The sequence below is a fragment of the Erythrolamprus reginae genome, chromosome 5, assembly GCF_031021105.1.
Source record: "Erythrolamprus reginae isolate rEryReg1 chromosome 5, rEryReg1.hap1, whole genome shotgun sequence".
Taxonomy (NCBI): domain Eukaryota; kingdom Metazoa; phylum Chordata; class Lepidosauria; order Squamata; family Dipsadidae; genus Erythrolamprus; species Erythrolamprus reginae.
The window spans coordinates 15,405,721-15,420,331 of NC_091954.1; the positions used below are offsets into that span (position 1 = coordinate 15,405,721).

The window sequence follows — 14,611 nt, forward strand, 5'->3', positions numbered from 1 at the left end:
TTGCGGCCCTATTTGGACTGGGAATCACTGCTCACAGTCACTCATGCACTCATCACCTCGAGGCTTGACTACTGTAATGCTCTCTACATGGGGCTACCTTTGAAAAGTGTTCGGAAACTCCAGATCTTGCAGAATGCAGATGCGAGAGCAGTCATGGGCTTTCCTAAAAATGCCCATGTAACACCAACACTCCGCAGTCTGCATTGGTTGCCGATCAGTTTCCGGACACAATTCAAAGTGTTGGTCATTACCTATAAAGCCCTTCATGGCACTGGACCAGGGTATCTACGAGACCGCCTTCTGCCGCACGAATCCCAGCGACCGGTTAGGTCCCACAGAGTGGGCCTCCTCTGGGTCCCGTCAACAAAACAATGTCGGTTGGCGGGGCCCAGGGGAAAAGCCTTCTCTGTGGCAGCCCCGACCCTCTGGAATCAACTCCCCCCAGAGATTAGAATTGCCCCCACCCTCCTTGCCTTTCGTAAGCTCCTTAAGACCCACCTCTGTCATCAGGCATGGGGGAATTGAGACATTCTTTCCCCCTAAGCCTTTATAATTTATGTATGGTATGTTTGTTTGTATGGATGTTTAGTTTTATAATAAGGGTATTTTAGTTTTTAGTATTGGATTTGCATGATGTTTTTTATTACAGTTGTTAGCCGCTCCGAGTCTACGGAGAGGGGCGGCATACAAATCCAATAAATAATAATAATAATAATAATAATAATAACAACAACAACAACAACAACAATAATAATAATTTTCCCCTGCCATTTTTTTCCAAATTTCCATAGTCCCTTTCATGGGACCTATTAGTTTATTTAAGTCGCATGCGCTTGTGACAATCAGCTGGCCTTTGTGCGTGTGTCAATACTGGAAACTGGAAGAGCTGATCTTCCTTTTTCCAGTGTGGGTTTGCACATCAGCCAACTGGGTGCGTGTAAGGGAGTAATTTAATGCAGACCAATAAGGGTGTAATTTAAAATTAAAGTTGTTTTCCCTTTGGGCTAATTGCAGGTTGCTCTGCGCAAAACGTATGCATCTGCCTGAATCTCAGGAGAGATTTATTTCTAAATAGAACTGCCTATTATCCTACTGTTGTTTATGGGAAATGTTTATTTAAATGTTTCTTTAAGAGCTGGAGTGGCACAGCAGGTAAAGTGCTGTACTGCAGGCCACTGAAGCTGACTGTAGATCTGTAGGTTAGCGGCTCAAATCTCATCACCGGCTCAAGGTTGACTCAACCTTCCATCCTTCCGAGGTGGGTAAAATGAGGACCCGGATTGTGGGGGCAATATGCTGGCTCTGTTAAAAAAGTGCTATTGCTAACATGTTGTAAGCCGCCCTGAGTCTAAGGAGGAAGGCGGCCTAAAAATTGAATAAGTAAAACAAATAAAAAAATAAAATAAACTGTCCCACGTTCTGTTTAAGGATTTTTCTTCAGTCCCAGAGTTTTGGCTTTATATGGGAAATTGACTGTAAGTGCTGCCTTCAACATCGTATACATCTATACTTCGGAGCTGTATCCCACAGTAGTAAGGTAAGCAGAGTTTTAACATTGTTATTTTTATATTTATTTCCAAAACCTTAAATTCTCACAATATAATAATGTATATAAAATCATCTGAAAGTTCACATCAGCAGTTACATACAGCATACAAACCTTCACACATCTGAGTTAGATGTAAAATTAGAGGCATAGAGCTATCTGTATAAAGTATCTGCTATAAAAATCTCTTGCCTCCAGAGATGGATGGAGCAGTACTCTTCTGTGGATATTGCTTATCTTGTATCAGAATGATCAAGCTTCCTCTTCTCTTGCGAACGATGGCAAATTAAGGCATCTAGTTATTTCCCTAGGAATGTTAAAACATTGGAGGAGAAGTGAAAGAAGATGCCACTGTAAAGAAAGGATATTTCAATCTACATGCACTTTTGGATTTCTTTCTATAAAGCTATTCAGTTTTACATTATTTATTTATTTATTTACTTACTTACTTACTTATTTATTTATTTATTAGATTTGTATGCCGCCCCTCTCCATAGACTCGGGGCGGCTAACAACAGTAAAAATACAATATGTACAAATCTAATATTAAAAGTAATGTAAAAAACCCCAATTTAAGAAACCAATCATACATACAAACATACCATAAATTTTATAAGCCTAGGTGGAAGGGAATATCTCAATTCCCCCATGCCTGACCACAGAGGTGGGTTTTAAGGAGCTTACGAAAGGCAAGGAGGGTGGGGGCAACTCTGATATCTGGGGGGAGTTGGTTCCATAGGGTCGGGGCCGCTCTTCCCCTGGGTCCCGCCAAACGACATTGTTTAGTCGGCGGGACCCGGAGAAGGCCAACTCTGTGGGACCTAACTTGTCGCTGGGATTCGTGCGGCAGAAGAGGGTCCCGGAGATATTCTGGATATTAACTGTTTTTATTTATGTATTGTATTCTGCCTTTATTATTTTAGAAAAAACATAGCAGAGATAGAATAGAATAGAATTCTTTATTGGCCAAGTATGATTGGACACACAAGGAATTTGTCCTTGGTGCACATGCTCTTAGTATACGTAAAAGAAAGATACATTTGTCAAGAATCATGATTATCATAGGTAGTAATGGGCTGCCAAAATTTTTACTGCCACACTGTGGGCATGGATTATTTTGTGGGTGTGGCTTGATGGTCATGTGACTGGGTGGGAGTGGCTTACCGACCAAGATAAGTTTTCAAATAGGTGCTTGGACTCTTTTTCAGTTGATTAAGTCATTGTTAAATTTTATTTTTATTATTATTTGAATAGCCACAAAAAGGGCAGCATTATTTGTTGAGGAGCACAATAACATTTTAGGGTTTTGAACTGAACCCACAAGGTTCAGTATGATAAGAGGTTAGGCAAGTAGCTCAATTTTTTTCAATTGCTATAAAAGTCCAGTTCTAGATAATGGTTAAAATGATTATGGGTAAAAACATACTATTTATTTCCTATTTTAAAAGTAATTAAGGATCATACTAAGGTACCAGAGAAGGAAGGACGATAAAAAGAACGATTAAGTATTAAATAAAAACTGCATAAACGTAATACCCCCACTCTCCCTCTTCCCCCCCATGGGGGCAGCAGCAGCCCATTACTGGTCATAGGATACAAGTAAGCAATCAGGAAACAATCAATATTAATATAAATCGTAAGGATACAAGCAACAAGTCACAGTCATACAGTTATAAGTGGGAGGAGATGGGTGATAGGAATGATGAGAATAGTAATAGTATGTATGATGAGGGAATTATTTGTTTAGCAGAGTGACGGCATTTGGGAAAAACGGTTTTTGTGTCTAGTTGTCTTGCTGTGCAGTGCTCTGTAGTGGTGTTTTGAGGATAAGAGTTGGAACAATTTATGTCCAGGATTTTACTTATTTATTTATTTATTAGATTTGTATGCCGCCCTCTCCGAAGACTCGGGGCAGCTAACAACAATGAAAAGACAATGTAAACAAATCTAATATTAAAAATAATCTAAAAAACCCCAATTTAAAGAACCACTCATACATACAAGCATAGTTCCCTCTTATCTGAGCAGTGAGCAATCGCTCACTTAAAAATCATCATCAACTCAGAGTTTTTCAAACCTGCCCAGAAGCCGAGAGGGAAAGAGTGAGAGGGAAGGAGAGAGAGAGAGAGAGAGGAAGAGAGAGAAACAGATAGAAAAAAGAGAGGAAGAAAAAGAAAAAGAATGGGAGTAAGGAAGAGAGAAAGAAAATCAAAATCTAGTTTGAAACTAGCTCAACTATTTAAGTGGCATTTTGATATTGATAGAGTTGCCCTATTATGAGCTCACTGTTATAGACACACAGTACAGTATTTTATTTTGAAATTCTCTGAGGCAAAACAGGGTGGTTTTTTTTGTTTTTTTGTTTGTTTGTTTATTTAATATTTCTGTGCCGCCCAGTCCCGAAGGGACTGCCGCTCAGACACTATACTTTTCCGCCCACCCCCCCAAAAAATTAGAGGGAACACTGCATACAAGCATACCATGTATAAATTCTATAAGTCTAGGGGAAGGGAATATCTCAATTCCCCCATGCCTGACGACAGAGGTGGGTTTTAAGGAGCTTGCGAAAGGCAAGGAGGGTGGGGGCAACTCTGATATCTGGGGGGAGCTGGTTCCAGAGGGTCGGGGCTGCCACAGAGAAGGCTCTTCTCCTGGGTCCCGCCAGACGACATTGCTTAATCGATGGGACCCGGAGAAGGCCAACTCTGTGGGACCTAACCAGTCGCTGGGATTCGTGCGGCAGAAGGCGGTCCCGGAGATGTCCAACACACCTTATTCTTCCTATTTTCCCCACAACAACCACCCTGTGAGGTGGGTTTAGGTTGAGAGAGTGTGACTGGCTCAAAGTCACCCAGCTGGTTTTCGTGGCTAAGGCAGGATTAAAACCCAGAGTCTCCTGCTTTCCAGCCTGGTGTCTACACTGCTAGATCTAATTGACTCATTATCTCTGTCTGTGATTATGAGCGAGCCTTTTAATGGTCTCCCTTAATATGGCTTCTGCTATTTATTTAATAAAATGTTGTTTGAGGTAATATTGCAGGTTATTTTTAAATTATTTTGAAAATATTTTTTGATTGCCCAGGTCAGTGATGGCTAACCTTTTTTCCCTCAGGTGCCGAATGAGCATGTCTGTGCTCTTATCGCACATGTGCAAGTGCCCACACTCATAATTCAATGCCTGGGGAGGGCAAAAACAGCTTCCCCTATGTTCTGTCTGGGTCCCTCCAGCAAACACCAACCCAAAAATAGAAGCCAGACACACTGGTAAAAATCAAAGGCAGTTTATAGAATTCAAAGCAAACACAGGTAACAGAAAATGTCCTTACACACAGGAACACGCTGAACCTTCAAAGATGTTTCACGAAGGCCATGAAGTAAAACAGGATTCTTGCTGTCAAAAACAACGCTGGAGATAACAAACATACGCCTCCCCCAAGTCTTCCAGTCTTCTAGGCCACAAGCCAAGATCAGAGACGCCGAGAAGCAAAGCAGGGTCACAGGACTTTCAAGTTGATAACGCTCCACATGGCTAAAAGGGCTTGCTTGCCTGCCTTTTAAACCCTGCTGAGGAGAACCACACCCCAACCCAGCTGTTGCCAATTCAGTGATGCCAATACCTTTCTAATTGGTCCCCTCTCTGAGCTGCACGTCTCTGTCTCATGTCAATTATAGCCTGTGCTTCCTCATCCAATGAAGCCAGGCTACTGGCTGGGGAGAGGGCCCCCCCGGGGCTCTCAGGCTGCTCCCCCTCATCCTCTTCCTGACATTCCTCTCCCCCGTCTGCCTGGTCCTCCCCCTCCTGTTCACTGTCCTCCTCCTCCAGGCCTGGATCCAGCAGAGACGCAGCCGGTCCCTGAGGAGCCTCAGGCTGAATCACAACACCCTACCTCCTGGAGGCCCTCTGGAGACCAGAAATGGGCTGTATCCCAACTTCTTGTGGGCCCAGTAGGCTTGTATTTCACCTTCCCCAGGCTCCAAAATCTTGCCTGGAACCAGGGGAGGGTAAAAACACCCTCCCAGGGCCTCTGTGAGAGCCAAAAATCAGCTAGCCAGCACACACATGCATGTTAGAGCTGAGCTAGGGCAACTGCTCGCATGCCAGCAGATACGGCTCCGCACGCCACCTGTGGCACCCGGGCCATAGGTTCGCCATCACTGGCCCAGGTCATTGAAGAATGTAAATATGGCACTTTATTGCCACCTAGTGGCCTATTGTAATTCTGTGCGTCTCACAGAACAGAGTTATCACATGAATACTGTATTATGTGAAATGAATGAAAGTGCCTTGGCTGCTACATTTTGGAACAGTGCCAGCTTTTGAATGAATTTTGAGGGGAGCTCCCTATAAGAATAGAATAGAATAGAATTTTTATTGGCCAAGTGTGATTGTACACACAAGGAATTTGTCTTGGTGCATATGCTCTCAGCGTACATAAAATAAAATACTTGTCAAGAATCATGTGGTACAACACTTAATGATTGTCATAGGGGTCAAATAAGCAATGAAGAAGCAATATTAATAAAAATCTTAGGATATAAGGAACAGGTTACAGTCATACAGTCAACATGGGAGGAAATGGGTGAAAGGGATGATGAGAAAATCTAGTAGAATAGAAGTGCAGATTTAGTAGAAAGTCTGACAGTGTTGAGGGAATTATTTGTTTAGTAGAGTGATGGCGTTCGGGAAAAAACTGTTCTTGTGTCTAGTTGTCTTGGTGTGCAGTGCTCTGTAGTGACGTTTTGAGGGTAGGAGTTGAAACAATTTGTGTCCAGGATGTGAGGGGTCAGTAAATATTTTCCCCACCGTCTTTTTGACTCGTGCAGTATACAGGTCCTCAATGGAAGGCAGGTTGGCAGCAATTGCTTTTTCTGCAGTTCTGATTATCCTCTGAAGTCTGTGTCGGTCCTGTTGGGTTGCAGCACCAATCCAGACAGTTATAGAGGTGCAGATGACAGACTCATTGATTCCTATGTAGAACTGTATCAGCAGCTCCTTGGGCAGTTTGAGCTTCCTGAGCTGGCGCAGAAAGTTCTTTGTTGTGCTTTTTTGATGATGTTTTTGATGTTAGGTGTGTGTGTCTGAATTTTGTATCCTTGAATATCAGAGAGCCCGGGAGAACAGAAATGGGTGTTACAAACCTGTATAGCCCTGCTATACAGTAATGGGCAGCCAAAATTTTTAGTGCCACACTGTGGGTGGGGCTTATTTGTGGGTGGGGCTTATTTGTGGGTGGGGCTTAATGGTCATGCGACTGGGTAGGAGTTGCCAGCCAATGTGATCCGGTGGGAGTGGCTTGAACGATCATCATTCAAGTGAAATGTTAAGTCCTCGACTTACAACCTTACCAGTGTGGCTCGCTGGGGTGACAATTTGCTTCGCGTTTCCCGTGCTCTCTTTCCTGGGTCACCCCCGCATGTCAGGCTGGGTAGCTAGGCGAACGGGTGCTGCCAGAAGCATAAATGCTGCCAGCGCCGCTTCCACCCACGCCTTCTGCTTGCACTTCAGGTGGGAGGTGGCCGCGTGAGGCTGGAGGGGAGCCAAGCAGGAGAGAGGGAAGCTCGTCCGAGGCCAGGAAATAAGAAAGAGGAAAAAAGCAAGGAGCGCAGACGCAGCAGCAGTAGCAGGGCAAAAAAGGAGAGCCGAGCCGAGACCAGTAATCCAGGAAGTGACAGCTGCCGATCAGCTGGAGCTGTGCACGCATCTTCATTTCCACCGGTGGAACTGTGTTCCACCCCGTCCTGCCTGCTGCCCACCCCTGCTGCTATATAATGCTATAGCCCTGCCTGATGGTATATTCTCTCTTTGGAGGTTAGAATGGCACCAGCTCTTTTAGTTTTTTGCAACGTTTTAAAAATTAGACATGTGTATGAGGCTGGGTATCAGAAAATGTTAAGAGTCCTATTACTTGACTTTACTGTTAGCTGATTAATCTTTGTCGTTGCTATTTATATTTATTTTATTTATTTATTTAATTTATTTATTTATCTATTTATCTATCTATCTATTTACCGTATTTATTTATTTATTTGATTTGATTTGATTTGATTTGATTTGTATGCCGCCCCTCTCCGAAGACTCGGGGCGGCTCACAACAGCAATAAAAACAATATAGCAGTGGAGCAAATCTAATATTAAAAACATATAAAACCCTATCATTATTTAAAAACCCAAACAGCACATTCATACCAAACATAAACAAAGTATAAAAAAGCCTGGGGGAAAGGTGTCTCAACTCCCCCATGCCTGGCAGTATAAGTGAGTCTTCAGTAGTTTACTTTTATTTTGTGGAAGTTTTTTTATAGTTTTAACATTTTCAAGTTTCAAGTTTATTGGATTTATATGCCGCCCCTCTCCGAAAACTCGGGGAGGCTAACAACAATCATGAACAATATACAATAAAATCCAATACTAAAAGCAAATTAAAACCCCTTAATATATAAAACCAAACATACATACAAACAAACAAACATACCATGCATACAGTTGTAACGGCCTAGGGGGAGAAGAAGTCTTAATTCCCCCATGCCTGGCAGCAGAGGTGGGTTTTAAGTAGCTTATGAAAGGCAAGGAGGGTGGGGGCAATTCTAATCTCTGGGGGGAGTTGGTTCCAGAGGGCCGGGGCTGCCACAGAGAAGGCTCTTCCCCTGGGTCCCGCCAAGTGGCATTGTTTAGTTGATGGGACCCGGAGAAGACCCCCTCTGTGGGACCTAACTGGCCGCTGGGATTCGTGCGGCAGAAGGCGGTCCCTGAGGTAATCTGGTCCAGTGCCATGAAGGGCTTTATAGGTCATAACCAACACTTTGAATTGTGACCGGAAACTGATCGGCAACCAATGCAGACTGCGGAGTGTTGGTGTGACATGGGCATATTTAGGGAAGCCCATGATAGCTCTCGCAGCTGCATTCTGCACGATCTGAAGTTTCCGAACACTTTTCAAAGGTAGCCCCATGTAGAGAGGGTTACAGTAGTCGAGCCTCGAGGTGAAGAGGGCATGAGTGACTGTGAGCAGTGACTCCCGGTCCAGATAGGGTCGCAACTGATGCACCAGGCGAACCTGGGCAAACGCCCCCCTCGCCACAGCTGAAAGATGTTTCTCTAATGTGAGCTGTGGATCGAGGAGGACGCCCAAGTTGCAAACCCTCTCTGAGAGGGTCAATGATTCTCCCCCCAGGGTGATGGATGGACAGATGGAATTGTCCTTGGGAGGCAAAACCCACAGCCACTCCATCTTATCAGGGTTGAGTTTGAGTTTGTTGACACCCATCCAGGCCCCAACAGCCTCCGGGCACCGACACATCACTTCCACTGCTTCGCTGACTTAAAATATTGTTTAAATTGTTTTATAATTGTTGTGGCCTGTTTGCTGCCAGCCCCTCCAGCAGCTGAATCAGGAGGTGGCATGGGAGTCAGGGCCGCCATCAAGGCAACCTGAGAGTGCGAGAGAGAAGAAGCAATGGAGCTGTCAGAGTAAAGACAGAGGCAGAGCCTGAGCTGGCGCATCAACAGCCTCCAGACACATGTCCATCACAGCCATCTCTACAGAATCTGTAGAGGAAGAGTTCAAGTTTCACGATTTCTATTCAAGGAAATACTTGCAGTATAAACAATATTTTCTAGTCGATAATATTGAATCATACTCAGTGGCGGAAGAAATAACAGGATATCAGAACAGAAAATGAGATCGATCCAATTTCAAAGCTAAATTCAATTAAGAACTGGAATGAATTATTTAGCATGAATCAGTACATTAGTCTTGTTTTTCCTTAGAATAAATACTAACACTGGTATTTCTTTTATTAAACAGAAATGCTGGTTTGGGTGTATGCTCAATGATTTGTAGGTTTGGAGGAATTTTGGCTCCATTTGTTCCTTCCTTGGTAAGTAATACTGTCTGCAGTATATCCTATTTGATCAAACTTTCAAATCAATTAACAAGATTGATCATTCATATGCAATAATTCTAACATGATAGTTAAGCGGAATTTATGAGCTTTTTTTTTTTTTTACCAATATTTGTCACTATGATATATATGTGACTAATACATTGTTTTGTCCAGTGTTTCTTTGGTAAATATACCAAAATACAGTTGAATAAGTTTGATTAATTTTTAAATGAATATATAAAATGCATAGCCTTCTTATGTTTATGGGAAGCTAAAAGTTGGCTCAGATTCAAAATAGACCAATGATCTACAGGTTTAAAATAACTCTTATCTACCTGTTTATACTATTTCATAACAAATAACTTAATTGATTCCTTCTAGAAATCTCTTGGTCCATCTGTGCCATTTGGAGTTTTTGGAATCAGTGGATTATCAGCCGGTTTTTTGACTCTTCTACTTCCAGAAACCCTGAACAAACCAATTGCAGAAACTATTGAAGATTTGCAAATGACTGTCTATCAAATACTTAAAAACAAAAAGGCAGAGTAAACGCAATTATTTTTCTGTGTCTTCTGTCTACTGGAAATCTGTTTCACTTATTTGAAATAATCTGTTTTATTTAACTACAGTAAATGATTCAGTATCTGACTCCACAAACAGTTCAGGGTTTCCCAATTTCCATTCACTCTTCTAATTATTTGAAAAATTCTTAAATAGAAAAATGACCAAGAAAAGTTTTTGCAATTGTTAAGTATCTTAATTTAGTGTCTTTTTAACTGAATTATCATAAATTTCAGCAAGTTCATTAGTTTTAAAAGAATTGTATTAATTTATGGCTCTGGAAAGCTACCAATATTTAATGTAAATCACATGGGAAAAATATTACTTTGTTAATAGAAACATAGAAGACTGACCTCATGATCCATCTAGTCTGCCCTTATACTATTTTCTGTATTTTATCTTAGGATGAATATATGTTTATCCCAGGCATGTTTAAATTCAGTTACTGTGGATTTATCAACCACGTCTGCTAGAAGTTTGTTCCAAGGATCTACTACTCTTTCAGTAAAATAATATTTTCTCATGTTGCTTTTGATCTTTCCCCCAACTAACTTCAGATTGTGTCCCCTTGTTCTTGTGTTCACTTTCCTATTAAAAACACTTCCCTCCTGGACCTTATTTAACCCTTTAACATATTTAAATGTTTCGATCATGTCCCCCCTTTTCCTTCTGTCCTCCAGACTATACAGATTGAGTTCATTAAGTCTTTCCTGATACGTTTTATGCTTAAGACCTTCCACCATTCTTGTAGCCCATCTTTGGACCCGTTCAATTTTGTCAATATCTTTTTGTAGGTGAGGTCTCCAGAACTGAACACAGTATTCCAAATGTGGTCTCACCAGCACTCTATATAGCGGAATCATAATCTCCCTCTTCCTGCTTGTTATACCTCTAGCTATGCAGCCAAGCATCCTACTTGCTTTCCCTACCGCCTGACTGCACTTTTCACCCATTTTGAGACTGTCAGAAATCACTACCCCTAAATCCTTTTTGCTAACACAGAACTGCCAATACAATACTCAGATTGAGGATTCCTTTTCCCCAAGTGCATTATTTTACATTTGGAAACGTTAAATGCAGTTTCCATTGCTTTGACCATTTATCTAGTAAAGCTAAATCATTTACCATATTACAGACGCCTCCAGGAATATCAACCCTATTGCACACTTTAGAGTCATCGGCAAATAGGCAAACCTTCCCTACCAAACCTTCCCCTATGTCACTCACAAACATATTAAAAAGAATAGGACCCAGAACAGACCCTTGTGGCACACTGCTCGTAACCTGTCTCTGCTCAGAATACTCGCCATTAACAATAACTCTCTGATGTCTGCGCCTCAGCCAGTTGCAAATCCATTGAACTATCCAGGGATTAAGTCCAATCTTCACTAATTTATCTATCAGCTCTTTATGTGGAACCGTATCAAAGGCTTTGCTGAAGTCCAGATAGGCAATATTCACAGCACCACCTTGATTCCAATACCTTTGTGACATAGTCAGAGAAATCAATGAGATTAGTCTGACATGATTTGCCTTCAGTAAAGCCATGCTGATTTGGGTCCAATAAATTATTGTTTTGTAGGTGCTGATTTATCCTCTTTTTGAGTAGAGTCTCCATCGTTTTAACTATAACTGATGTCCAGCTAACTGGCCTGTAGTTACTGTTACTGTAATACTGTAATAACTGTTGCTTATGAATGTCTTGGTGCTAATAGCCAGTCATTTAGATCTGAATTGTTGCATTGTGTCTTTGAAGAATTTCTGGATTCTAGATACTGTACAGTGGTACCTCGTCTTACCTCTTCATACAAACTTTTTGATATACGAACCTGGTGTTTAAGATTTGTTTGCCTCTTCTTAAGAACCGTTTTCACCTTCCGAACCCGGGTGCATGGGCTCTCTTACTGTGTGTGCGTGTGTTCTCTTACTGCGCGTGTGCTTTCTTACTGCCGCAGGGATTCCCCTGCCTTGTGACTGTCATCACCGCGATTTCCCATTTGCTTGCCGCCCCCGCCAGGATTCCCCGCCTCCTTTTGCTTGCACCGGCAGTCTCGAGGCGGGGAATCCCGGCCGTGGCAAGGACCCGCGCTTTGGCCTCAGACAAGGCTCCCTGGGTCGCCCCGTTGCCTTAAAGCAGCGAAGCCTCCCGCTGCTGCTTTTGCCCGGTCCTCCGCGAGGCGGGGGGGGGGGAAGAGCCACACCTGAACCTGGAGCCCACTTAGGAGCCGCCACCACCTGCTCGCTTCCTCTCGCTGGTTCCACCGCGGCTCTTCCCGAGGTACCATTGTATTATGACTGCCTAATTTTGAAGATCAGATAATGTCAAAAGCACCATATGTAACTTGAAGAATTATGCTTTTCCTTTCCTATCTGCTACCCATTCATATATTTTTTTATAATTTGCCTCTGGACTTGCAAGGAGGAATTATTTTTAAAAAAATTCTGTATTCTATTATATTGGTTTTTGGTTAATTCTTATAGCAATCATCCTAATTTATTTTTTCATCTGTTTAACAGGTAAATCAGTTAGAAGAAAACTTTTAATATTGCAAAAAATATCTTGGTTGAAAATTTCAGTGGTTGAAGTATGCTGCCATCAAGATTATCACAGTGCAACATTCAAACCTATTTTCCCATTTCCAGAATGATCAATGTCTCATGTAAACATAACCTGGTGAATATGTGGAGAGGGAGAGGTAAAAATTAATGAGGAAATTGAAGGGCCTAAACCGATTTTTCAAATGCTGTATGCTGAATGTTTTAAAACATTCATAATTCCTTGTAATTTCATTTAGTAAACAGATAGGATAATTATTCTTGAAATGTTTAAATTATTGAGGATTTCATTACCATTCTAAATAAGCAGTCAGAAAAAATGACCAATAATTGTGTGAAGTTCTAGGCTCAGCATATTGGAATTAATATTACATTGATGCTTATAGTATCTTCAGATTGGAAGATTTTCCAGGCCTGGAATATGCCATTTTGCTTTGGCTCTTAATTTTTACAGAATCTTGTTGCCAATATTTTTGTATTAATGATTTTGGATGGTCTACCATATTTATAAATGCCAAAGAACTGGTGATTTGTTACTGTTTTAACAGTCATTGTAATATATGCTGTATGTAATCTGAAATTTAAATTAAAGAGAGTGTATTTCCTGCTCGCTGTAAGAAATAGGTAAGTAGTTAGATTGTAAGATTTATATTTAGCAGGTATCATTTTTATATACCCAAAAAACAAAATAGACATTGAACCTAAAAAAATTGCCAGATATGAAAAACTCTGTTTTGAGGTCTTTTACCATGAAAAAAAAAAATCACTACTTCCAAAAATTATTTGTCCATGAACCAGGAGTAAAATCTGGCAAATCTAACAGGTAGCAGAAATTTGAGTAATTCAGAGAACCGGCATATACCACCTCTGGCCCACCCTAGAGTGGGGCAGGAATGGGGATTTTGCAGTATCCTTCCCCTGGAATAGGGTGAGCTGGAGAGTTTGCAGTATCCTTCCCCTGTCATGCCACCAAGTCACACCACACCCACCAAGCTACGCCCACAGAACCACTAGTAAAAAAAATATGAATTTCATCATTGCCATGAACCTTTAAAAACTCCTGCAGAAACAGAAGCGTGAGAAATGGATGCTACAGAACTGATCACAATCAAGTACTATACTGGCTCCTGGACACTATAAGCACCTGAGGCCTTACATACATCTCTTTTTCTTTGATATATTGTTCCTTGAATGTTACATTTGCCAACTCAGTTTCTTTGACATTGTCTGTTTTGATTTATAAGGGAAAATGTAGAAGCTTAAAATGAATTTTTGACAATCTGTTTTTCCCAGGCCATAATCAGCTGTTTTGAAGACTCAGACAAACTTATTTCAGATCATATTTTCTCTGGATAAGATTAATCAGTTATCAGCAGTGAAAGGTCCTGATTTAAAATTTACAGTAAATTTTAAAGGAAACGAGAAAACATCCCAGGTTTTTGAAGTACAGGCTATTTTGCTTAAATAACTATATATTTTCAGTGCTCTTTAGTAAAATGGACTGTCCTCGTTCCACTTCCATAACGTGGAGGTAAAATATATTTGATGGAATTATTCTAGATGTCAATGTGTGCCCTTCTAAATCTAAACGATTAGCTTTTATATCTGATATTGCTAATTATAAATTATATTTTTATAATGAAAATAGAATACGAAATACTAAAGAGAATATTTTTCCTATGGAAGCAAAAGTTAATTGTGAAGGTAGTTTTTCCTGTTACAAAAGTCACGATGCATTCTATCCTTTGATTTCAATTTTGTAGGAATTGGCTAATAAATGCTGTGGTTTCATGCTGTCCTGCTGAGATTTTGTGTTTTGGAGGTGAAAGTAGTCTGTAGCGCTAACATTCTGCTATTTATATTTGTGCAGAAAAATCATTTAAGTCTGTTAGTGATAACAGGCAGGGTAAACATAGAAACAGAAGTTACTAATAGTTGATAATGAGAAATTGGGGAGCTGATTTACTCTGCAAAGTGAAAAATGTGGCTCATTAATTTGAAAACAAAAGAAAAACCCTGCTAAAAGAATCAACTGAACCTAATTTGTCCCTCTGTTTTATATGA

General features: G+C 41.0%; 1 protein-coding gene across 2 annotated transcripts in view; it reads left to right on the forward strand.

Annotated features, from left to right (window-relative positions):
- Positions 1-14,345, forward strand: part of LOC139167554 (solute carrier family 22 member 15-like) — a 44,486-nt gene extending 30,141 nt beyond the window's left edge. The window contains exons 9-12 of one of the 2 annotated variants that reach the window (XM_070752120.1): positions 1,429-1,537; positions 9,352-9,424; positions 9,812-9,970; positions 12,509-14,345. In XM_070752120.1, coding sequence (XP_070608221.1) covers positions 1,429-1,537; positions 9,352-9,424; positions 9,812-9,970; positions 12,509-12,535 — 368 coding nt within the window. In that variant the 3' untranslated portion in view covers positions 12,536-14,345. Of the gene's footprint in view, positions 1-1,428; positions 1,538-9,351; positions 9,425-9,811; positions 9,976-12,508 lie in introns of both variants that reach the window. The other variant, XM_070752121.1, reaches the window with a different exon arrangement.
- Positions 14,346-14,611: the final 266 nt, after the last annotated feature.